Source organism: Phyllobates terribilis, unplaced genomic scaffold, assembly GCF_046119375.1.
Source record: "Phyllobates terribilis strain yellow unplaced genomic scaffold, ASM4611937v1 Scaffold_3__8_contigs__length_932513732, whole genome shotgun sequence".
Taxonomy (NCBI): domain Eukaryota; kingdom Metazoa; phylum Chordata; class Amphibia; order Anura; family Dendrobatidae; genus Phyllobates; species Phyllobates terribilis.
The window spans coordinates 924,762,037-924,787,722 of record NW_027362763.1 but is presented as its reverse complement, the minus strand read 5'-3'; the positions used below and the strand labels follow the sequence as shown (position 1 = coordinate 924,787,722).

At 44.3% G+C, this 25,686-nt stretch overlaps 1 protein-coding gene across 1 annotated transcript in view; it reads left to right on the top strand.

Annotated features, from left to right (window-relative positions):
- Positions 1–25,686, top strand: part of SMOC2 (SPARC related modular calcium binding 2) — a 748,277-nt gene that overhangs the window by 115,407 nt on the left and 607,184 nt on the right. The window contains exon 3 of the mRNA XM_073672815.1: positions 5,361–5,467. Within this exon, the coding sequence (XP_073528916.1) occupies positions 5,361–5,467 (107 nt within the window). The remainder of the gene's footprint in view (positions 1–5,360; positions 5,468–25,686) is intronic.

Genomic DNA, 25,686 nt, shown 5'->3' with positions numbered 1-25,686 from the left:
GAAAATATGCATAAAGATGATTATGTGCTCAAAATACTCACTTGCCTAATAATTTTGCACTCAGTGAGATTTATATGGGACTCTTTCCTTCATGAATCCTGGTACCTATGGGAGTAATGTAATTTGTCTAATACACATGTATCTTAAATTCCACCCTGTGGATTAACAAGTGTTACTAATTATTACCATATCTATATTGGATTTGCACGCGACTCTTGTTTGTATGAAACCTGCTATACATGGGAGTAATGTAATCTGTCTTATACATACCTCTTTAATTGTAACTTGTGGATTAACAAATGTTACTATACATCAACATGTCTAGGTTACTATATATTAAACACCTAAACAAAATATCCCATGAGGGGCCTAATAAATAGAGACAACCAGCAGACACATAGCCCCCCTAAAAAATACCTTTTATTAATTATCTCTAAAAAGGACTCGAAAGTCTATAAACAACCAACAATAATACTCCTAATGGTAGGACATAAAGAATCAGGTAATACACCGACCGGGAGGGAATACAAATTAAAGCTGTCCCTGTTCTGTCCCTAAATCCTCTCCCTTCCTGACAGCGGAGGTTGGCACCCTAATTTGTACTTCGTGGCGCCCCCACTCAACGTCGGTGTCCCTTACGTCCCTACAAGGACCCTTATCTTAAATTAAGCAAAACCACAATGGTGAGAAAGGGTAGAAAAAGTGAACGTACAAGTGAAGAAGCCGATAATGAATTAGTAGTAATAGATGGCCAAAATCATTTGGTAGGGTACATATAAATACTCTAGGGTAAAAGAGCACAATGTTCGTTTTGCCACAGCCAGATCAAATCGGATAGCAGCCAGAGCAGTCAATCAATATATGGACACATGCTCCACTTTGATAATCCAGCTATGAACCCCAAGGGGCTCCAAAAATCAAAATCCCACCCGGACAAATGTCTCCCCACACATCAGCTGGGATTCTGATACTGGTATCTGAAAAAGCATAACATCTATAGCATAGTATCAGGTCCAGATTTTATCAATTATTGATGTACAAAATAGTAGACAGAAAGAAAGACGCTTATCATTAATAGTCCCTATTCCTTTTCAAATGACTAGAAAATGGCAATCAGAATATAAATTTTCATTGGTAAGTAAAAAATAACACTTATCCTTAATGGTCTCTAGTCCCAGCAGTCAAAAGGACAAATTTTCATTAGTAAGTAAAAAATGACACTTATCTTAGTAGTCCCAACGCGTTTCCCCCTAATTTCCACCAGGGTTCATGCATGAAAATGATCTTGCTGCGGAATGCACGGTTCTTCTTCTTGAACCATGGAAGGAAGTACTGTTTGAGAAACTCAACATACATTATGGAGTTCATCTTTACCCCTTCAGGGATCTTAAAAGGGCCGACAATCTCTCTCCCCATGATTCCAGCCCAAAACATTACTCCACCTCCTCCTTGTTAGCGCCGTAGCTGTGTTTGCATGGGGTGTCCATCAACCAGCCATCCTCCACTCCATCCATCTGGACCATCGAGATCATTTCATGCATGATAATGCCCCGTCTCATGCTGCACATAACACACCTGCATCTCTGGCTGCTGTGGGCATAAAAGGGGACAAGCTTATGGTGTAGCACCCATGCTCCCCTGACCTCAACCCCATTGAGAACCTCTGGAGCATCATCAAAAGGAGTGTCTATGATGGCGGGAGGCAGTTCACATCTAAGCAACAGCTCTGAGAGGGTATTCTGTCCTCATGCAAAACAATTGAAGCAGAAACCATCCAAAACCTGACAAATTCAATGGACGAGAGAGTTCAGAAGCTCCTTTCGAACAAGCGGTCCTGGGAACCATCGAAAGGTAAGGATGATGTTGCTTTATTATTTTACTTTTATTGCAGGAGATCGTTGGCTTCAGCTGGAATGGGCGTGATGGTAAGTATGGTTTAATTTAGAACAATAAAGAATTGTGTCTTTATTTCAATTAAAGGACTTTATTCTGAATGTTTGTGTTTTTTTTTAACTTTGACTATGGGGTTAGTAATGGGGGTGTCTTATAGACGCCTCTCCATTGCTAACCTGGGCTTGATGTCAGCTGGCATTATAAGCTGACATCAACCCCAGCCCTATTACCCCACTGCCACTGCTACAGGGCAGTGGGAAGAGTGAGGCTAAGTGCCAGAATTGGCACATCCTATGGATGCGCCATTTCTGGGGTGGCTGACAGCTGGTGTTTCTAGCCTGGGAGGGGGCCAATATTTATGGCACCCTTCCTGGGCTATTAATATCAGCCCCCAGCTGTCTGCCTAGCCTTTGCTAGCTATTAAAATAGGGGGGACCACACGTCATTTTTTTGGGGGGGTCCCCCATTTTAATAGCTAGTAAAGGCTAGGTATTCAGCCGGGGGCTGATATTAGTAGCCTGGGAAGCTCCGTGGGTATTACCCTCTTCCCAGGCTTCAAACATCTGCCCCAGCTGTCTGCTTAACCTCCGCTAGAGACTAAAATTACAGGGAACCAGACACCAAATTTTTTTTTTTAATAAATCCTTTATTTTAACACTAAATGACAAGTACAGTAACCAACACTATCACTGTACTTATTATATATGTGACTGACTTGTTTCTATCTATCTAATTTATGTGTGATGCTCTATCTTTCTGTTATAAATTGTCGGGTACCGCTGCTGAATTGCCGGCCGGCTTTTTTAAAGAGACGGTGCATGAAAACACTAATATTTTTTTAAATAAATCCTTTACACTAAATGACAAGTACAGTAAGCAACACTATCACTGTACTTCATATATATGTGACTGACATGTTTCTATCTATCTAATCTATGTGTGAAGCTCTATTCTTTCTGTTCTAAATTGTCGGGTACCGGTGTATGCCGCTGCTGAATTGCCGGCTTTTCATGTTTCACTGTGAGCACTGTTCCCATCGATTTGGGCAACCACCTCCCCCAATACATTCTACATTATTGTTAGTTGTTTTCCTTCATGTAGAATTAACCTACAAGGAAAGAAAGGGTTTATTTTCATTCCGATATTTGTGTCCCATTGACTTGCATTGGTTTCCGGTATCAGAATCGGCGATATCCGATACTTTTTGGGTATAGGCCCGATCCAATCCGATCCGATATTTCCTGATATCGGAAGGTATCGCTCAACACTAGTCAAGAATCATCAGACGGGGGACTGTAAAGCAGCAAGAATGGCCATTTTGCTAAAATCACAATGAGCAAAATTCGAATACGGAAAAATCTGTATTCTCCAGTATACAGATTTTTGAAGAATTTGAGTAGGAATCAAATTCATCCACCTGAATGGGAGGCAGATGTGCAGTAACAAGCATCGGCCACTACAACTTGACGGCCAAGCACCGCAGGTAAGGATTTCCAGCCAGCTGCCGCTGCCTCCTGCACCGATAAAAGCTGATCGGTGGGGGTGCCACGTGTGGGACCCAGGCCGATCATACATTGATGCCTTATCCTATGGATAGGGTATCAATGTCAAAGTAGTGGACAACTTCTTTAAGGTGTATTTACATGAAAAGAATATCGTGAACAAGTGTTCCTATGAATGTTCTATTCACAATAATATTGTCAATAACCTGATGAATGAGCAAAACACCTCGTTCATCGAGTAAAATGATTTTTTAGTAGGCTTAAAGGAAATCTGTCAGTAGGATCAACCATCTATATGGGCATGTAGGGCATAGGAAGCTGAATAAATTGATACCTTGATATCTGCAACCTGATGTCTTATTCCAGAGAAATCCACGTTTTTCTAATATGTAAATGAGCTGTTCAGGACCATGGGCTAGACATAGATCTGCATGAGAATCTGAATCCAGAGCTTATTTTAAATGAAAGAAGGTGTTACCAGTGTGAGACATGTAACTAACACAGAAAAGTTAAACTGAACTATGTCTCATAACAAACACGTCAGAAGCTGCAGCTCTCACAGCTCTGCTATATTGCAACAATATTGTAACTCTGTCTTCCTGTGAGATGGAAACTGAAGCCGAGAGGATGTGTAGATGTGTCAGGTATAATCACACACAACTCTGCAGTGAGATCATTAGAGCAGAGAACGGCCATTAGATATTACACAATTTTGGGGGAAAATTGGCCAAAACCAGTAAATTTGAAAAGATCCGCTCATCCTTAGTATATAACAATTTTATGTTTTAAATGTACTGATTGTGACAAAGTCACTGGTAGTGTGTCGGAAGGGAGATATGTGTCGCTGAGACTCTTAGCCTCAGTGATGTGAAAACATGCAAGTTTCTCCTGCACATTAAGTGCCGAGAGAGTTAATAGGACCACATTTACAAGGGAATGTTTTCAGTGGATAACGAAGTGCAGGGAGGGACGTTATCCACCCTATCTCCAATCAGCGGAGTACTTTGGGCTTTAAATAGCCAGCCCTGACACTCAGGTGTGTTCAGTACCTGAGGAAATCTTGCACTAGAGAGGAGCTAGCACTGGCTGTGCTGAACCTGTGTGTGGCTAATTGTGAGTGACCAGACCTTGGCCAAGATGCTACAAGTTTTGTATTTCATTTTGTGTCTCTTTGGCCGAATGGGCTGTGTTTGTTTTTTTTTTCTTTATGGACTATCGGGTAGATTATGCCTGCTAAATAAACTAACCCGAAAATTTAAAGAGACAGTATCCCGTGTTTACCTCCGCATACAGCCGAGCTTGTCGCTTTACCACATGATATATACATTTACTTGACTCACATACCTAACATTGACATCATAAAATCTATTCATAACTTCATGCAATGGCCCAGAAGTCTAAGACCGGTACATTTTGTAGCAATGTTTAGTACTCATATCATTAGAGTAAATTAATGAATAACTTCTCGAAAATTAATCTATGTGTAAAATTTGAATAAGGTTAATTTTTGTCACTCTTGAATTCTACATTATGATGCTTGGGCACAATGTTAAATACTGCAGATCTTAGGATCATACTGGACCTCCAGAGAACCAGAGGGCTCAGGTTTTAAGAGACCTTACTGATAATATAGTATGGGCTTTTTCGAAAATGATAAGAAAGTTTACAATGGAAATATTAGGGTATAACTGTATATATTCCATATATTTGGAGGATGGACCTTCATAATCTTTTCCTCTAGTGTGCTCAGAGTATATTAATAGGAGGCTGCATGGGCTTTTTATACTTTATTTTCCCTCTATTATTTTTTGTGATGTATATAAAAATCATTTATACTATAGTTAAATAGTTACGTGTACAGGACAATCTCGTGGCTACGTTTGATGACTTAAGATGGTAAACCTTTAGAGATGAGGATTTTTGTATTCCATAATAAGGCTAACTTTCCCTATTATTTATTTTAAGATGTTTCCAGATGTGTTGCAGAGAGGAAATATACTCAAGAGCAAGCCCGCAAAGAATTTAAGCAAGTGTTTATCCCAGAGTGCAATGATGATGGCACATACAGTGAGGTTGGTCATTTTGATTTATTTTTCAAATGAATGTGTGCTCTTTTATAATTAGTCTACAATTGTTAAGAGTTGAGTCTTGCCATGATTCAAAATAAATACATTACAAATCACTCCTGCAGGCACTTTGAATTATTTGTAATCATAGTCTTGGTAGAGAGAGTAAATGTTTTAGCAATCTGAGCATTTAATAGCTAGACTAAATGCCTCTGAGCCTGGAACACATTCCCTAGATGCAAACGTTTTTCAGCACATTTTGCTAAAGATATGCTTCTGACTAGTGACTGGTATTCATTTGTTTTGGCTTCATAACTTTCTTTTGATATTATGAAATGAGGGAAAATGCTCACAAAAATAAAACTATATTTTCCCCACTGTTTTTGATGGGGGAAAATAAGTGTTTTAGCAATTAGAGCATTAAATTGGACAAATCGAAAGGCTCCTGAGGACGTTGCAGATTTCCATGCAACATTTTTCAGAAAACTGTATCTTACTTTTATACTTTTATGCTTTTTTTTTTTCTAAAATGTGACAATTTAGCCTTAGTCTTTATGGTGAAGTAAACATTTTAGAATGTGCCAAGTGAGATTAGCCTGCTCTCCTACTATGTTTATTTTGTAATAGGAACTTGCCATAAAAGCTTTCACAAGAAAATGCTCATATGTTAAAAAATATTGGAGAAACCCCCATATTCATAATTCTCCCTATATCAAATTTTTTGAGAAATGGATAAATGTTTTGGAAAAAATGGGCAGGCCTTAAAATATTCATGCCCAGCCCAACTCATTTCTGAAAGATAAGTTTTTCTTGTTTCAATATTACTTCAGATTAACCATTAAGTACCAGGTCCAATTTGGCCTTTTTAGGGGTTAATAAAATGAAAATTTCATGTATGACTTGCAGCTGTCATTCGATGACGAGCTGTTGAAGTCACTTGAATGCTGCAGCCCATCACAGGTCACAGCGATCCTGTTACTGGTGGAACAGTTATGTCTCCCTTCTTGTGTAGACACAGTCCCCGGAGCAGTCTGCGTGAATCTAGGTAGGTTCCAGTAGTTGAGTATAACTTAGGCTTGTGCTACATGGCGACATGTGTCGTGCGACACTGAAATCGCAGTTGTTATGATCTGCAACAAGAACTAAGGAAATATAGGGGAAAGCTGTCCCTACAGTAAGACTAAGCTGAATCCCTACGATGTAGCGGGCTGCCTGTTCCTTGTGAACAGACCCGCCTTCGTCCTCGGCTAGTCTGAATGAAGACCTATTGAATTAAGGGAGGGGTCCCTAAAAGAACTAAGGACTGGGACAAAAATGGGACACCTCCTAAACAGAAATTGTTGTAGAACACAAAAGACAAACTGACAAAAAGTACTAGAGGTCCAAGAGGACCAAGCAAACTGACAGAGATAGGCACCGAAGCACCTGGCTAGAGAAACAGTCAAACAACACTGAAGTCCAGCACAGCCAGAAGGGCAGAGCTGGAATATATAAGCAGATGGTCACGTGACCGCAAAACACAAGATAGCAAAAACTAACAGGAGGGTTCTAACAGCAGTGACACGTTGCAACATTGGATGTAATGATTTCCTATGGTGTACCCTGCGACATGCTGCAGTGACGACAGAGTCATAAATGTTTCCAGTTTTTTGACATTGTAAATTCAGCACTTTTCATTTGCCAAATAAATAAAGTTCATACTTTATTCTGTTGGTTCGCATGATACTAAATTTATGTAGTTTTATATCTGTTTTATTTCTTTTAGGGTTCGCTCACCTGGCCATATATTCTCTCATGTGAGAAAATCGGGCCGATTATGCTAATGACACTCGGCTCCAATTCTGTCAGAGTTTGAGCCGAGTGCCATCTTAGTGCGATCCGATTTGCAGCACAGGTGCGGAGAAGACGGAGAACTTTTTTTTGTAACACATTTGAATCATGTATGTGTGGGAGCAGGAGGGAAAGAGGGATTGTTAAATAATTCTTATTGCGAAATGAGGGGAACAGAAGGACTTTTTCCTCTAATGTAAAGCATTTTTCAACAACCTCATAGCAATTTGTGACTTCTTGTCAAACAGTGTAGGATTAGGTTAGCCTTGATTTACCTTCCCCAACTTTTCTGTTAAGATGACATATCTTGAGATGTATGGAGCGACATCTTAAATAAACAGGAAAAAAGAAAATGCACACAGCTGACGGATGCCGTCCATCAGCCATGGGCGCCTGTGTAAAAAAAAATGTACACATTAACAAATAATGTTTTTTACTGGATAACACAGGACTTAACACAATTCAAACACGTTATGGGAGTACACATCTGTATGTCAGATTTTCATAGTATGTGCACAAAAAGTCAAAGACAAATATAATCTCATTCGCATCAACCAATGGAGAGTTGGACACAGATACAGGCATTGTGAATCTAAGAATGAAAAAAGAAAATATGTCAGTAAGCTCATTTTACTTCTATGTCACCAGCAATACATTTGTTAGGTAGTATCTGGCTATTTAGCTGATTTGTCTTCCATATCACTAGATTTGTTGTACCTTTTAGGACTAGGGCCTTTTTTGCTGTCCCTTTCCCCTACTCTATTGGTTTTTCTTAATGCGTAATTGTTTTTCAATAAAGATAAAATATTTATTAACATATATTGGGCATATTGTTTGTTTTTATTTGTCATCAAATATAATGTATGAGATCAGCCAGCTATGAAAATAGAGGTTTTTTTAGCTTAAAAATATATCAGTTGCTTCATTTAAGATACAATGACACATTACTGTATATTATTAACCGGAATACCAAGTTAATTATACAGAGAGGAAATGACCAACTAAACTTAATGTTTTCAGTACAATACATATATACAGTACAGACCAAAAGTTTGGATACACCTTCTCATTTAAAGATTTTTCTGTATATTCATGACTATGAAACTTGTCCATTCACACTGAAGGCATCAAAGCTATGAATTAACACGTGTGGAATTATATACTTAACAAAAAGTGTGAAACAACCGAAAATATGTCTTATATTCTAGGTTCTTCAAAGTAGCCACCTTTTGCTTTGATGACTGCTTTGAACACTCTTGGCATTCTCTTGATGAGCTTCAAGAGGTAGTCACCGGAAATGGTCTTCCAACAATCTTGAAGGAGTTCCCAGAGATGCTTAGCACTTGTTGGCCCTGTTGCCTTCACTCTGCGGTCCAGCTCACCCCAATCCATCTCGATTGGGTTCAGGTCTGGTGACTGTGGAGGCCAGGTCATCTGGCGTAGCACCCCATCACTCTCTTTCTTGGTCAAATAGCCCTTGCACAGCCTGGAGGTGTGTTTGGGGTCATTGTCCTGTTGAAAAATAAATGATGGCCCAACTAAACGCAAACCGGATGGAATAGCATGCCACTGCAAGATGCTGTGGTAGCCATGCTGGTTCAGTATGCCTTCAATTTTGAATAAATCCCCAACAGTGTCACCAGCACAGCACCCCCACACCATCACACCTCATCCTCCATGCTTCACGGTGGGAACCAGGCATGTAGAGTCCATCCGTTCACCTTTTCTGCGTCGCACAAAGACACGGTGGTTGGAACCAAAGATCTCAAATTTGGACTCATCAGACCAAAGCACAGATTTCCACTGGTCTAATGTCCATTCCTTGTGTTCTTTAGCCCAAACAAGTCTCTTCTGCTTGTTGCCTGTCCTTAGCAGTGGTTTCCTAGCAGCTATTTTACCATGAAGGCCTGCTGCACAAAGTCTCCTCTTAACAGTAGAGATGAGCGTTGCTCGACTCGAACTGTTCGCCAATCTCAAATTCGAGCTGTTTTGGGCGGTGTTCGAGCCGTTCGGCGAACACGAACGATTTGAGAAAAATTCGGCTGTTCGAGCTTATGTTCGATAACTGTTCGTGCACCAAAATCATAACTGGATTTTTTCTCAGTAATGATGAAAATTAATGTTAATACGCAGTTTGAGTGTACAGCGGGGTGGGGGGAGGGGCAGGGGATGGATCTCTGCAATAATGAAGATCTCCATTTTTTTTTCTCTTTCCCGCATTTACAGTGGGGAGGTGCAATCTGTCAGCCTATCAGCAGCGCACACACGGAGCGAAGTAATTTTTTTCACACAAGCAAGGGCATGTGTCATTGGCAGTGTATGTCACATGTCCTTGCCCTATAAGACCAAGCCATTTTCCCCGTCGCCACCATTTTCTCACTGCTGCAGCTGCGTGTTAGACGGCACCGCTGTTGCTGTGTGCGCTATACCTTGTTAATTTCAAGCCAATTTTCGCAAAAATATACAGATAGCTTTGGAGTAGGGAATAGTTGTGATTGCAGTCCTTTTAAGGACTAGGTTACAGCATTTCCTATGACTTTTATCAGGCAGGTCTGTGCTCTTAAATAGATAGGTTGTGGGAGTAAAGACTAATTGTAATTGCAGTCCTTTTCAGGACTAGGTTACATCAGTTCCTATCAGTTTTTGCCAGGCAGGTCTGTGCCAGTGCTGTGCAAGTTTTTTTCACAGCATTTGGCTGAATCTAGCAAAGCTAATCCTTTTTGGCCTATTGCAGAGAGTGTTAGTCAGTGGAGTAGCCTAGCTATGTTGCAAGATATACCACCTGTGTATAGAATACCAATTTTTTTACTGCACCCAGTGAAGTAAAATCTTTTGGGCATAGCATCATCCTATTAGTCCATCTATGCTGACCTCCATCAGGTTGCAAATTAAATATAATTTTTTTCTGCATCTAGCTCTGAAAAAATATTTGGGCTTCTAGCAGTGTGTGGGACTTGTTCTATCAGTCCATCTATACTGACCTCCATCAGGTTGCAAACTGAATATAATTTTTTTCTGCATCTAGCTCTGAAAAAATATTTGGGCTTCTAGCTGTGTGTGGGACTTGTTCTATTAGTCCATCTATACTGACCTCCATCACGTTGCAAATTCAAAATAATTTTTTTCTGCATCTAGCTCTGAAAAAATATTTGGCCTTCTAGCAGTGTGTGGGACTTTCTCTATTAGTCCATCTATACTGACCTCCATCAGGATGCAAACTGAATATATTTTTTTTCTGCATCTACCTCTGAAAAAATATTTGGGCTTCTAGCTGTGTGTGGGACTTGTTCTATTAGTCCATCTATACTGACCTCCATCAGGTTGCAAACTGAATATAATTTTTTTCTGCATCTAGCTCTAAAGAAATATTTGGCCTTCTAGCAGTGTGTGGGACTTGTTCTATTAGTCCACCTATACTGACCTCCATCAGGTTGCAAATTCAAAATAATTTTTTGTCTGCATCTAGCTCTGAAAAAATATTTGGCCTTCTAGCAGTGTGTGGGACTTTCTCTATTAGTCCATCTATACTGACCTCCATCAGGTTGCAAATTGAATATAATTTTTTTCTGCATCTAGCTCTGAAAAAATATTTGGGCTTCTAGCAGTGTGTGGGACTTGTTCTATTAGTCCATCTATACTGACCTCCATCACGTTGCAAATTCAAAATAATTTTTTGTCTGCATCTAGCTCTGAAAAAATATTTGGCCTTCTAGCAGTGTGTGGGACTTTCTCTATTAGTCCATCTATACTGACCTCCATCAGGTTGCAAATTAAAAATAATTTTTATCTGCATCTAGCTCTGAAAAAATATTTGGGCTTCTAGCTGTGTGTGGGACTTGTTCTATTAGTCTATCTATACTGACCTCCATCAGGTTGCAAACTGAATATAATTTTTTTCTGCATCTAGCTCTGAAAAAATATTTGGCCTTCTAGCAGTGTGTGGGACTTTCTCTATTAGTCCATCTATACTGACCTCCATCAGGTTGCAAATTAAAAATAATTTTTATCTGCATCTAGCTCTGAAAAAATATTTGGCCTTCTAGCAGTGTGTGGGACTTTCTCTATTAGTCCATCTATACTGACCTCCATCAGGTTGCAAATTAAAAATAATTTTTATCTGCATCTACCTCTGAAAAAATATTTGGGCTTCTAGCTGTGTGTGGGACTTGTTCTATTAATCCATATATACTGACCTCCATCAGGTTGCAAACTGAATATATTTTTTTCTGCATCTACCTCTGAAAAAATATTTGGGCTTCTAGCTGTGTGTGGGACTTGTTCTATTAGTCCATCTATACTGACCTCCATCAGGTTGCAAATTGAATATAATTTTTTTCTGCATCTAACCCAGCCAATAGTTTTGGCCTAATACCACAGTTTGGCCACTCAGCTCTGCTCGGTTCCCATCCATTGTTTTTTTGTGCAAACAACTCCAGAGTTGTGAATTAGTTAACCACCAAAATGAGTGGAAAAAGGCCTGCTGCTGGTGGAAAGGGGAATAGGCGTGTTGGGAAGGGGAAAAAAGGTTGTGTCCGTGGGGTAGGTGTTAAAGCAACAGTAACATCTGCAGAAGAAAGACCATCTTCCAGCCAAACTAAAATGTCTACTTCTTTTAGCGAACAATGTGATAAGATCCCTTTCTTACGGCCACGCCAATCGCTACAAATTCCAGATGAGGCACAAAAACAGTAGGTGCTTCAACGGATATCAAGTGTTCCTTTAAGTGGGCTCTCCTCCACATCAACTTCAACATTACAAATACTCCAGTCCTCAAAGGTGTCACCCCAATCGCACTTGCTTCCTCACAGCTCCCAAATCTCCAGCTGCCCGTCTGAGTATGAGGTAGAACAGATGGTTGAGTCTGCAGAGCTGTTTACTCATACTATAGCCTGGGAATCAGAGGTCGACTCCAGCGCTTCTGTGAATCCAGACGAGGAAATGATCTGCACTGATGCCCAGAATCTTTATGAGTCGGATCCAGGACCAGACGCAGAAGGTTCTGACCATAATGTAGACCCTCATTCCCAAACTGTAACTCCTGTTGGTGGAGACAATGAGGAAGACGATGATGAGACTCAAATACCTGATAGGAGCGACAGCATTAGTTTTTTGTCAGGGCAGGAACAGGTTGGCTCTGAGGACGACGGGTGTGATAACGCACAGGGTGATGATGATGAGGTTGGAGATCCCACTTACTGTCAACCCACAGTCAGCCAAGAGATGAGGTCAGCAGAGGAGGTGTAGGAGGATGCTAGTGACGACGAGGTCAGGTTGCGCCTTCCTGGACAGAGACGTAGTACTGGAAGCACGTCAACAACTGCATCCTCAAACACAACTCTGCCTCTCACCACAAGTCGTGGTGGCTCTTCAGGTCGCATGGGTGCTAAGCCTTGCATAGCCTGGGCATTTTTTCAGATCGATAAAGATGACCCAACTCGTGTTATCTGTAACATTTGTCAGCAAAAGCTAAGTAGAGGCCAAAAAATACATAGTTTCAGTACTTCATGCATGAACCGGCACATGGACATGAAGCATAAGTTGCAGTGGGAAGCTCACTGTGCTACAATGTGGCCTAGCCGGTCGGGCCAACCACCGTCTGCCATATCTTGTGCATCCGCGGCCTCTTCATCCTCTGTGACTGGGGGGACAGCAGTCACACCTGTTTTGGGGCGCAGACCTGCCACCTCTTTACCTGCAACAGCCAGAGTGATTGGCAGGTCATCATTTTCTTTGGAGGTGGTAACACCAGCTGGTGTTGAGCGCTGTCCGACATCGATAGCACCACCTTTGGATCAAAGCAACCTAACATGTCCGCCTGCATCTTCCTCTCAGACCGGCAGTTTGCCGGGGACACCCTTATCAACCCCGTCTAAGCACAATAGCCAGCCCTCGGTCCTTCAGATGTGGACAAGTAAAAGACCATTTCCTCCTAGCCATGAGAAAGCTAAGAGGTTGAATTTCACCATCTGCAAGCTCTTGGCTACAGAAATGCTGCCTTTCTGCCTGGTGGACACAGAGGATTTTCGAGACCTTATGTCTGTCGCAGTGCCCCAGTACCAGATGCCCAGTCGGCACTACTTCTCAAAGAAAGGTGTGCCTGCACTCCACCAGCATGTCGCACACAACATCACCGCTTCTTTGAGAAACTCTGTGTGTGACAGGGTGCATTTCACGACAGACACTTGGACGAGTAGGCATGGACAGGGGCGTTACATGTCGCTGACTGGGCACTGGGTAACTATGGTGACAGCAGGACAAGGGGCTGCTGTCCAAGTCTTGCCGTCCCCACGAGTTGTGCGTGAATCCTCTTTATCTCAAAGTTCCTCCACTGCTTCTGCCTCCTCAACCTCCTCTCGGTCCTCCACCTGCACCCAAAGCCTGTCTGGTCATGCCACAAGCTTTCTAACTGCATAGAAGGGATCCTGCACACCTCCTTACTATGCTGGCAGTAGGGCTCAACGTCATCAGGCGGTTTTTACTTTGAAATGTCTGGGAAATGTGAGTCACACAGCTGAGGAGTTGTGGTCAGCTCTGGAGAACCAATTTCATGAATGGTTGGCTCCACTGGACCTGAAACCAGGGAAGGCCGTGTGCGACAATGCTGCAAACCTGGGTGCGGCCCTTAGCCGGGGCAATGTCACACACGTGCCTTGTATGGCTCACGTGTTGAACCTGGTTGTCCAGAAATTTTTAGCCCACTATCCCGGACTAGATGGCCGTCTGCAGAGGGCACAGTCGCTGTGTGCTCACTTCCGCCGTTCGCATCCCGCAGCTCAGCGACTTACTTCTCTACAGAAGTCGTTGGGCCTGCCACTTCACCGGCTAAAATGCGATGTGCCTACCCGGTGGAATTCAACTCTGCACATGTTGCAGTGACTGTGGCAGCACCGACAAGCCCTGGTGCAATACGTTCTAATGTATAGCCTGGGCCAACGAGATCCAGAGGTGGTTTACATGCTGGAGCACATGTTAAACAGAATTCGGAATCAGGTGGTGGCACAAGAGGAGGTGGAGGAAGTAGAGGAGGAGGAGTTGTATGCGGAAGGGCTAACATCTGCAAGGTCCAGACGGTCAGCAGCACCAAGGCGGCAGGCATGTGAGGGTGGGGGAGATGGTTTTACCAGGGCGCATGGTAGCAGCCAAACTAGTGAGGAAGGTGCAGGAGCCCAGGAAGAAGTGGAGGACGAACTGATGGAAGACTCATCAGATGAGGGAGACCTTGATCACATTTCTGTTGTGCGAGGTTGGGGGGAGAGGACAGAGGAAGGAAGCATGATTGTTACCTCGCCACCAACACAACAGGGACTTGGTGCTCCTGGATGCGCAACACACATGAGTGCCTTCTTGCTGCACTACCTGCAACATGACCCTCGAATTGTGAGAATTAGAAATAATCCTGACTACTGGGTTGCCACACTGTTAGATCCCCGGTACAAAAGTAAATTTGCAGAAATTATTCCTGCCATAGAAAGGGATGCACGCATGCAGGAGTATCAGCAGAGACTGTTGCAGAATCTTACATGTGCTTTTCCACAAGAACACCAGTGGTGCACGTAGTGAATCTCACAGTTCCAACTTGCCAACCGTGGGACCGTCGAGTGTTCAGCACTCAAACCGTAACAGAACCACAGTATCTGCTGGTAACATCAATTTTGCGGAATCATTTCACCACTTTTTTAGCCCATCCTTTGCAAGGCCACAGGAGACAAGAAGTCTGACACATAGTCAACGCCTAGAGACGATGGTACAGGAGTATCTCCAAGTAAACATTGAAGCCATGACTGTGTCACTGGACCCTTGCTCTTTTTGGGCTTCCAATCTGGATAAATGGCCGGAGCTAGCCACTTACGCCTTAGAGATCTTGTCATGCCCCGCAGCCAGCGTTCTGTCTGAACGTGTGTTCAGCGCTGCTGGTGGTGTGCTGACAGATAAGCGCACGCGGCTCTCCACTGATAATGTAGACAGACTCACGTTCATAAAGATGAACAAATCATGGATCCGAAACGACTTTTCTACCCCTGTGTCATCCTGGGGAGAGTAAAAGCTTGATGATTGGTTAAAATCACCTCAACAACCGTTTTAAGCTTTCAAATTACTAATCATGTTTGTCTGTATCTTGGCTGGAAAATAATTTGGGCTTTGTAGCAGTGTGCAGCACTGATTCTATTAGGCCATCTATAATAAGCTCCACCAGATTTAAAATTACTAATCATGTTTATCTGTATCTTGGCTGGAAAATAATTTGGGCTTTGTAGCAGTGTGCAGCACTGATTCTATTAGGCCATCTATACTAAGCTCCACCAGATTTAAAATTAATAATAATTTTTAGCTGCATCTAGCCCGGAAAATAATTTTGGGGCTCCAAGATGCGCAAGACACATAAGTGCCTTCTTGCTGCACTACCTGCAACATGACCCTCATATTGTCAGAATTCAAAGTAATCCTGACTACTGGGTTGCCACACTCTTAGATCCCCTAAACTTTTCGATCAACCTTTTCATTTTAATAAAGACCAAAAAAATGGTTATTTTTGAAATCATAAGCATTAGCAGGTTATTAGAAACTGAAATCAAACAGTTTTCAACTCAAAACTTTATTCTAGGTGATGTTACATTTTCACATAGGACCCCTTGTTCGAAAGGAGCTTCTGAACTCTCTCGTCCATTGAATTTGTCAGGTTTTGGATGGTTTCTGCTTCAATTGTTTTGCATGAGGACAGAATACCCTCCCAGAGCTGTTGCTTAGATGTGAACTGCCTCCCGCCATCATAGACACTCCTTTTGATGATGCTCCAGAGGTTCTGAATGGGGTAGAGGTCAGGGGAGCATGGGGGTCACACCATAAGTTTGTCCCCTTTTATGCCCATATCAGCCAGAGATGCAGATGTTTTATGTGCAGCATGAGATGGTGCATTATCATGCATAAAAATGATCTTGCTGTGGAATACACGGTTCTTCTTCTTGAACCATGGCAGGAAGTGCTGTTTGAGAAACTCCACATACATTATGGAGTTCATCTTTACCCCTTCAGGGATCCTAAAGGGGCCGACAATCTCTCTCCCCATGATTCCAGCCCAAAACATTACTCCACCTCCTCCTTGTTGGCGCTGTAGCCGTGTTTGCGTGGGGTGTCCATCAACCAGCCATCCTCCACTCCATCCATTTGGACCATCGAGCATTGCATGGCACTCATCCGTGAACAAAACAGTTTTGAAATCAGTCTTCATGTAATGTTTGGCCCACTGGAGCCGTTTCTGCTTGTGTGAAGTGGATAGAGGAGGTCGACAGGATGGCGTATGCAAAGCTGCAAACCTCTGAAGGACCCTGCATCTTGTTGTTCGGGGGATGTTGGAGGCACCAGTAGCTTCAAAAACTTGTCTGCTGCTATGACAAGGCTTTTTTGCCGCTGCTCTTTTAACCTGACGTAATTGCCTGTAGGAAAGAGTCCTCAATTTGCCCTTATCAGCACGCACACGTGTGTACTGTGAATCAGCTACATACTTCTTGATTGCCAAGACACTTCATCCTGATCATCGCACAATGTTGTTTGTAGTCATGCCTTGACCTAAACACTCCACAATTTGTTGCTTCTCAGCAGCCGACACATCCTTTTTCTTTCCCATTTTGGCAGAAAATGTAGGCTGCTTAATAATGTGGGACAGCCTTCTTAAGTAGTCTTGCCTTTCATTGGACACACCTGCCAAACTAATTAGCACAGGTGTCTGCAATTGCTTACAGTGATATAAAGAGCCCTGACACACATCACCATCAATGAGTTTAACTGACAAATAAACAAATTCTTCCCTTATCACTCCTAAACACTTTCTGCATAATAATTTGGAACACAGTGTACATGTGCTTTTCCACAAAACACCAGTGGTTCACAAAGTGAATCTTACAGTTCTAACTTGCCAACCGTGGTCTGTATGGAGTTGTTCAATAAAGGGCCCAAAATTAAGATAACATAGATGGGAGAGGTCTCTATGAATAGGAATTCCTAAGTATTTGATACCCTGTGAGGGCCAGGCAAAGGGAAAGTTGGACTGGATGGAATCCTGTATGGATTTGGGGAGGGAGACATCGAGGGCCTCAGACTTCGCTGCATTGATTTTAAAATTTGACCATGTAACAAAGTGATCTATTTCAGCCATAACAGCATGGATGGATATATGTGATTGAGTGATATATACTAGGACATCATCAGCAAATAGAGAGCACTTGTACTTGGTGCCTCCCACCTCAATCCACCTAATATTGGGGTTATGGCGAATTGATAAGAGCAGGTGCTCCGTCACTAGGATGTATAAGAGAGGGGACAGAGGACATCCCTGCCTTGTCCCATTGGTGATTGTGAAAGGTGATGAAAATGTTCTGATGCACCCCCTGGGCCTTGGGACTCCCGGAGCCGGACCCTTTTTGGTGGATGCTGGTGGTTGTAGTCTCCGTGGCAGCGACCCGGTTCCGTGGCTCAGGGCGGTCAAACCAGTGGCGGAACTATTTATGTGGTTTTGATGTTTAAATGTCCGACTACGCCACCCGTGGATTGCGGTCAGAGTGAACCGCCGCTGCAGGGCAGACCGCTGAGACTGTTGTGGGTGCAGCAGAGCGTAGCATAACTCCCCACGGGAGGAGTATAGCCTCAGGGCAGTGTATGCGGAGGATGGGGGTGATGGTGCAGGGCAGCAGCAGTAACGACACGGAGTCAGTGATGCAGTCCAGGGCCTTTACTCACAGTTCTTATTATCCAGACCACGTCTGCAGGTAACGGCTGCCCACGTCGTACTGTGCTCAACAGGTGAGGGGCTCAGACAACTCCCAGATAACTTTGGAGCGCTTCACAGGACCCCCTTTGTGTGTCCTTTGTCTGGCCTTTCTTACCAACCCTTCTGTCCGGCTGCCTCGGGCCTCCTCTTGGTAAACTTGGCGCTAGTTTCCCTGACCCTATGTGGTGCCTTCCTAGCGGGTGTAGCGAGGGGCTGCGCCACATAAAATGTCACAGCCTCCGGTTTCTAGCTGAGGGTCGTTTCCTGCCTCCACTAGTTTCGGGGACCGGTCTCCCCCTTTGGCCTGACCCCTCCACGCAGGTGGATTCGGGCGTGCGGTGGCAACTCGCCCGTCTGCACCCCTGGGATCCCTTCGTTCCTCGCTCCTGGAGCCTTCTCCGCTCCTCTTCCTTCCTTCTCCCTCTTCCAGGCCTGGGCCTCTGTTACTAGGCCCGCCTCCGGAGCAGAGCTCATGCAGAGCCCCTGCTCCCTGTCACTTCTGCTCAGACTTCTCTGCACTGAACTAAGATGGTGCCCACCTTTTATACTCCCTTCTCAATGCACCCAGGAACTGCTTCCTCCCTGCTCCTGCACTACAGGGTTCCCCTTCCTCAGTGTTCCCTCCAGCCAGGGACAGGGACTGTCGTGCCCATCTCAGGGGCATATTGGTCGCCCTGCCCCACCGCAATGTGGTGTAATGCATGCAGGTGTCGGGTCCTGATCCACACTCCATCCTTACCTGAGAGTGAGATATCACACCTCTGGGTGAGGTGCAATACCTCTGTAGCAACCGAGCCCTCAGGGTGCTACAGTTCCATTTATCTTCAGCCTAGGTGACGTATTGTGATACAGGGCCGTGATTTTGGCTATAAAAGGGTCCCCTAGACCCCTACCCCAAGCTTTTTAAGAGAATCATATATGGCGTGCCAGGAGACTCTATGGAATGCTTTCTCAGCATCCAACGAGAGTATCTAATTACAAATTTTTAACTGCATCTAGCCCAGGAAATACTTTGTGCCTAGTAGCAGTGTCTGCTAGTCAGCGGATTATCCCAGCTGTTAAGCAAGCTACACCACCTGTAGTTTGGACACTTAATTTTTTCAAAGGAAATGCTTCGGGACCACGGGATACTCAGTGAAGAGCATCAGGAGGCACCCCAAGGCATAGGGGCTGGGACTGGCAGTAGGATGCCTTGCGGTGGACAGCCGAGCTCGATCCTTATAAAAGCTTTTTAACTGCAGCAGCTTTAGTGGACGCTACTGGAGCTGGAATTACGCGGCTGCTGGCATGAGACTTGCCCTCCAATAGATCCTTGTAAATGGATTTAAAGTGTATTCATTCAAATTAGAGAGACAATTTAAATTAAAAAGCTTAGAGCTGCCTCCACCACAGGGGGGCTCGCTCGACCCACCAGCGGACAGGCACCAGTATTGGGAGAGGGAGGCTGGCCGTCAGGGTTCACTGCGGCTCTGGCACAAACCCGGCGACACGGAGGTGGCACGGGCAGGAGCGGACTGGCCGTGTCGGCTTCTCACTTTTTGGATTTTATAAGGGCATGACATGCCTATATCTGTGTCTCCCCCTCCTTTTACTCCTCCACCTCTTTTCTTTTCGCATGACTATATGTACTTGTCACTTTTCCATGTGTTAGTTGTGTCTTCTGAGCAGTTTGTCAGCTTTTGGACACCTTTGAAGGTGTTTTCTATGTGTTTCTATGTGTTTTTGTTTGCCTGCCATTGGTTTTAATGGTGTTCGAAGGTGTTCGACGAACAGTTCGACGAACAGTTCGGCGAACATACGGGTGTTCGACGAACCGAACCGAACTCGAACACTACGGGGGTGGCTCAACACTACTTAACAGTTGTTGTAGAGATGTGTCTGCTGCTAGAACTCTGTGTGGCATTGACCTGGTCTCTAATCTGAGCTGCTGTTAACCTGCGATTTCTGAGGCTGGTGACTCGGATAAACTTATCCTCAGAAGCAGAGGTGACTCTTGGTCTTCCTTTCCTGGGGCGGTCCTCATGTGAGCCTGTTTCTTTGTAGCGCTTGATGGTTTTTGCAACTGCACTGGGGGACACTTTCAAAGTTTTTCCAATTTTTTGGACTGACTGACCTTCACTTCTTAAAGTAATGATGGCCACTCGCTTTTCTTTACTTAGAATTTGTATTATGGCAGGAAAAAATCAGCTAACAGTCTATTCAGTAGGACTATCAGCTGTGTATCCACCAGACTTCTGCACAACACAACTGATGGTCCCAACCCCATTTATAAGGCAATAAATCCCACTTATTAAACCTGACAGGGCACACCTGTGAAGTGAAAACCATTTCTGGTGACTACCTCTTGAAGCTCATCAAGAGAATGCCAAGAGTGTGCAAAGCAGTCATCAAAGCAAAAGGTGGCTACTTTGAAGACCTTATAATATAAGACATATTTTCAGTTGTTTCACACTTTTCTGGTAAGTATATAATTCCACATGTGTTAATTCATAGTTTTGATGCCTTCAGTGTGAATGTACAATTTTCAAAGTCATGAAAATACAGAAAAATCTTTAAATGAGAAGGTGTGTCCAAACTTTTGGTCTGTACTGTTTGTTTATTATAATTTCTTTTGTATCACCATAATATTCTGCAGTGCTTTACAGACACTGTCATCCCTGGTGGGATTTTAACCTAGGGCCACATCCAGCTAGCAAATCATGTATATCTATGAAATATTTGTATCTATATACTCAATTAGAAATAATGAAAGAAGCACCCCCATTAAAGTTTTTATCTTCTTAATATATTGCAATAATCATATTATATAGCACAGTGTATTTACAATTACTCATTTTCCCTTTCTACCCAGCTAATTCTTCTCTTTTCCATTAAGTCTATGACATCACGTGATTAAAAACTGACTAACTGAATCCTTCTAAGCTATATGTAGAAACAGGAAGTCTTTTTTCTGTGCATGAGTCATCCGCGTCTTCAACTCCTGACCCAGCTGCTCAGTCCTTTCCCTGCCAGGAACTTTTGCAGTGATGACTCACTCAGAGAAAAGACTTCAGGAATCTCATTTACTTTGCTGGCACAAGGTAATACTTTTTTTGTGACAAACCTGTTCAGAAAAAAATTCAGCAGTTGTTTAACATGTGCATATACATTACATGTCAACCATAAACTGTGCAATTCAATAGAAACATAAACTGAAATATTTTTGAGTGGGAAAAAATAACAAATAACAAAATTCCCCTTGAGCGTTGTAAAAGACTCCTTGCCATTTATCGGAAACGCTTGATTGCAGTTGTTGCTGCTAAGGATGACCCAACCAGTTATTATGTTTAGGGGCAATCACTTTTTCACACAGGGCCCTATAGGTTTGGATTTCTTTTTCCCTTATAATAAAGACCTTCATTTAAAAAACTGCATTTGTGTTTACTTGTGTTATCTGTCTAATATTTACATTTGTTTTGTTATTTGAAACATTTAAGTGTGACAAACATGCAAAAGAATAAGAAATCAGGAAGGGGGTGTTAGGAGAGCGGTTGCAGACAACTTTAATTAAATGGAACGCAACCGACCCCGGGGTCCGCAATGCAGCCTAATGGACTGCTGCCGAACACTTTCCGGGTGGAAAGGAAAAGCGACAACTAAACAGATAACCCGTCCGTGTTAACAGCACACCGGACCGGGTAAAGCTCTATCTCCATTAACTGCACGGAGGAGAGAGCGACCGGCGACGCACCTAACAATTATCTTAACCCTTCGTGTTAAGGCACACAGAAGGGTAAGACGGTTCGCACAATCTCCAAGAACCGCAGGGAGACGTGCGACCGTGGGAACAGCAGTAGCCCTGTCTTTGATACAGGCGCTACTCTATGGGGATTGGCGCTAAAGCGGTTCACACAATCTCCAAGAACCGCGGGGAGACGTGTGACCGGACTAGGAGCAGTAGCCCTGTCTTCGGTACAGGCACTACGCTATAGCAGTCGGCGCTAGTATGTGGGTGTGATACCCGCCGGGTATTCGTGCACTCAGCCGGTGAGCTATCGGACTGAGCAGACCCGCTCTATATGGCTACCTGCCTGCATAAAGCTATGGCTCTTAGAGGAGCCCAAGAGTTTCAGCGTGCACACCACAAACTACCAGCTCAAATGATCTGAGCACATCGCCATCTTTATGGGCAGGCCTTTTAAAGACTAAGCCCTGCCCACCGACGCGCTATTGGTGACGTTACCCGTGAACCAATCAGGGGGTGCCAGTTCACCGGGTCAGGTGGGTGCCAACCCACCAATCATGAGCTGCCAGGTCACTGACATGCTCAGTGCGGCAAAACCTGGACTTAGATTCCACAAGCCCTGTCTCACTCTGCAACCCAGGCTTAACATTGCTAGGCACAACTACCTGGGAGACAAACAGGGCTCGCGGACCAGCTAGGCGTTGGGGCTGATGGTGATTCTGAGCAGCATCAGCCCTGGCTGGACTGGAATCGGAGATGACAGAAGGTCCGGGACCCATTTCGAATCCAGCACCAGACCGCCGCCTAACATTATCCCCCCCATTAACATCCCCCTCCACTTGACGCTTATTTTCCTCCATGAGCCGGGGGGGCAAGAATGTGGTCCACCGGGTCAGAGAAAGGATTCACGGAACTGTGACCCCTCCGGTGTACAGGGTACCCTTTTTTGGGGCGGGAAGCAGGATGGCAAGAAATGACAACTAGTTCTCCATGTGTGGGATCCCTCACGGGTGACAGAGGGACAGGACCCGCCGGTCTCTGGCAGAAAGATTTATCTCTCGCACAGACGGGACACGCGTTTACAAAGTCCTTGACGTCCTGGCGCCACCGGGGCCACCAATAGGATCGTTGAAAGGACTTAGTGGTACGTTTGATCCCCAGGTGAGCTCCGATCTCAGGGGCATGAGCCCAGGAGAGCACCATATTCTGTAGATTAGGTGAAACAAATGTCCCCCCCGACGGAACCGGGTTAGAGGACACTGCTGCCACCCTCTCTTCCTGAGAGTTCTTTACGACGCAATCTGACAAGACCCGGGTCCTGGGGACAGACAAAGAATCTGTACCGGATGCCACAACGGTAGGAGAATCAGAGACTACCCTCCGGGTGACTTTGACCATACACTGTGATGCACAATTCTCACTTCAGGGAGAAATTCTCCCCGTATTCCAGTCAATGTGTGGAGTATGACAACGTAGCCAGGGGAGACCCAATAACACCTCGTCTAAACCACCGGGAATAATAAGAAATGAGATGACCTCCCGGTGGCCCTGAGAGAATGACATGGTGAGGGGAATCGACTGGTGGGTGATTTGCGCGTCCAGGAGTGAACCATTGACAACACTAATGTTCATTGGTCTGGAGAGTAACTCAATAGGGATGGCGTGCCTCTGGGCAAATGTAGATGATAAAAAATTGCCCTCAGCACCAGAGTCCACCCACGCCTTGGCAGCAGATTTACCAAGGGACAATGTCACATTAAAGGATAATTTGGAGGAAGAAGTCCCGGACTTTAATACACCTCCTCCAACGGTGGTAAGACCTACTCGTTTTACCGACTGCCTGGAACCCTTATTTACGGGGTGCTCCAAGAGATGTGCGGGTCAGGAACAAGAGGAACTAGACTCAGTTCAGGATATATCCATAGCCTCAGGCTCCGGGTCGAGAGTCTTGGGTTAAAAGACACCTGGTGCCAACAGATGTTGAGGTCTGGCAACCTCCAGCTCTAACTTATGTTCCGCATGACGCAAGTCAATACGGTCAGCGAGAGATATTAACTCCTCCAGAGAGGTTGGAATCTCTCTGGTAGATAAGGCATCCTTAATATGCCCAGCCAGACCCCTCCAGAACACCGGAATAAGAGACCACTCTGACCAATCCAGTTCAGTTGCTAGGGTTCTGAACTGGACGGCATAGTGACTGGCGGTGGCCGAACCCTGGACCAACGCAAGGAGCTTGAGAGCCGTATCATGCCTGACCTGAGGACCCAGGAAAACACTTTTTAGGGTCTTAAGGAAAAGACCCGCGTTTACTTCCACCGGGTCGTTCCGCTCCCAGAGAGGAGTAGCCCACTCCAGAGCCCTGTGGGAAAGCAATGAGATGATATATCCCACTTTGGCTCTTTCGGAGGGGAACCGTGCCTCCATCATCTCCAAATGAATGGAGCATACGTTAATAAACCCCCTACAGAGTTTACTGTCCCCAGAAAATTTCTCCGGGAGAGCAAACCGGGGTAATGGGGCACTTGCAGTGGTTGCAGTATTCACCGCAGCCGAGTTTATAATGTTGGCTGCTAGAGTAGCCACCTGGAAAGCTACTACAGTGATATCAGCGACCGGAGCAGTTTGTTCCAGAGTTCTAAGTCTGGCCTCCAGTTGCTGAATATACCGCTGCAGTTGCTGGTTGTCGGTCATGTTCGGCAAGACCCTGGCGCTCAGATACTGTTAGGAGGGCGGTTGCAGACAACTTTAATTAAATGGAACGCAACCGACCCCGGTGTCTGCAATGCAGCCTAATGGACTGCTGCCGAACACTTTCCGGGTGGAAAGGAAAAGCGACAACTAAACAGATAACCCGTCCGTGTTAACAGCACGCCGGACCGGGTAAAGCGGTACGCTCTATCTCCATTAACTGCACGGAGGAGAGAGCGACCGGCGACGCACCTAACAATTATCTTAACCCTTCATGTTAAGGCACACGGAAGGGTAAGACGGTTCGCACAATCTCCAAGAACCGCAGGGAGACGTGCGACGTGTGACGTGAATCCAGCACCAGACTGACGCCTAACAGGGGGCAATCACTTTTTCACACCACTGCCAAAAAGTTTAAGCTTAGTCTCATCAAACCATATCATGTTTTCTTACATCTTTTTAGATTGATGTATATTTTGGAAAAACATAGCCAGGCCTGGATGATTTTCTTTGTAAGAAAAGTCTTCTCTCTTGCTCTCCTAACCCACAGGCCAGATATATGAAGAATATGAAAGATTGTTGTCACTTGCAATACACATCCAGTACTTACTAGAAATTTCTGCTGCTCCTATAATGTCGCTGTAGGCCTCTTGGCAGCCCCCCAGACAAATCTTGTCTTTTCATCAAGTTTTTAGGGATGTACAGGTCTAGGTAATGTCCTTTTTGTACCAAATTTAAATGACCATCTTCACAGTGATGCATTTCTTCTTTGGAAACTTTATTTTTAGTGTACACGTCTCATTATTGAGAACATTTGTCAAAAATCAGGAAAAGATAGCACTCACCACAGGGCATCAGTCTAAAGTCCTTTATCCAGGTCATGTGTACATATGAGCGGTGGCAGTAGCCCTTCTATGGGTCCAATGAAGCGCAACTTTCAGCCCAAAACAGCTGTGTCCTCCTTCATTCCCACTTAACCTAGTCCAGCCAATCAGAGACGCTATCATAAGCAGATAAAAGATAGGGGCTAGCCAAGAAATGCCATTTTATGCCTGTACTGTGTAGTGATAGGAGCTGAGAGCACACAGGATTGGGAAAGAAGAAGGCCTAATGCAGTTGTGATGTACTACCTTAGTTTTGATTAAGCAGATTGAACATGTGAGTAATAGTCTCAGTCTGTGAATATTAACCCAAAGATTCAAGTACTTCTACGGGTCCAAT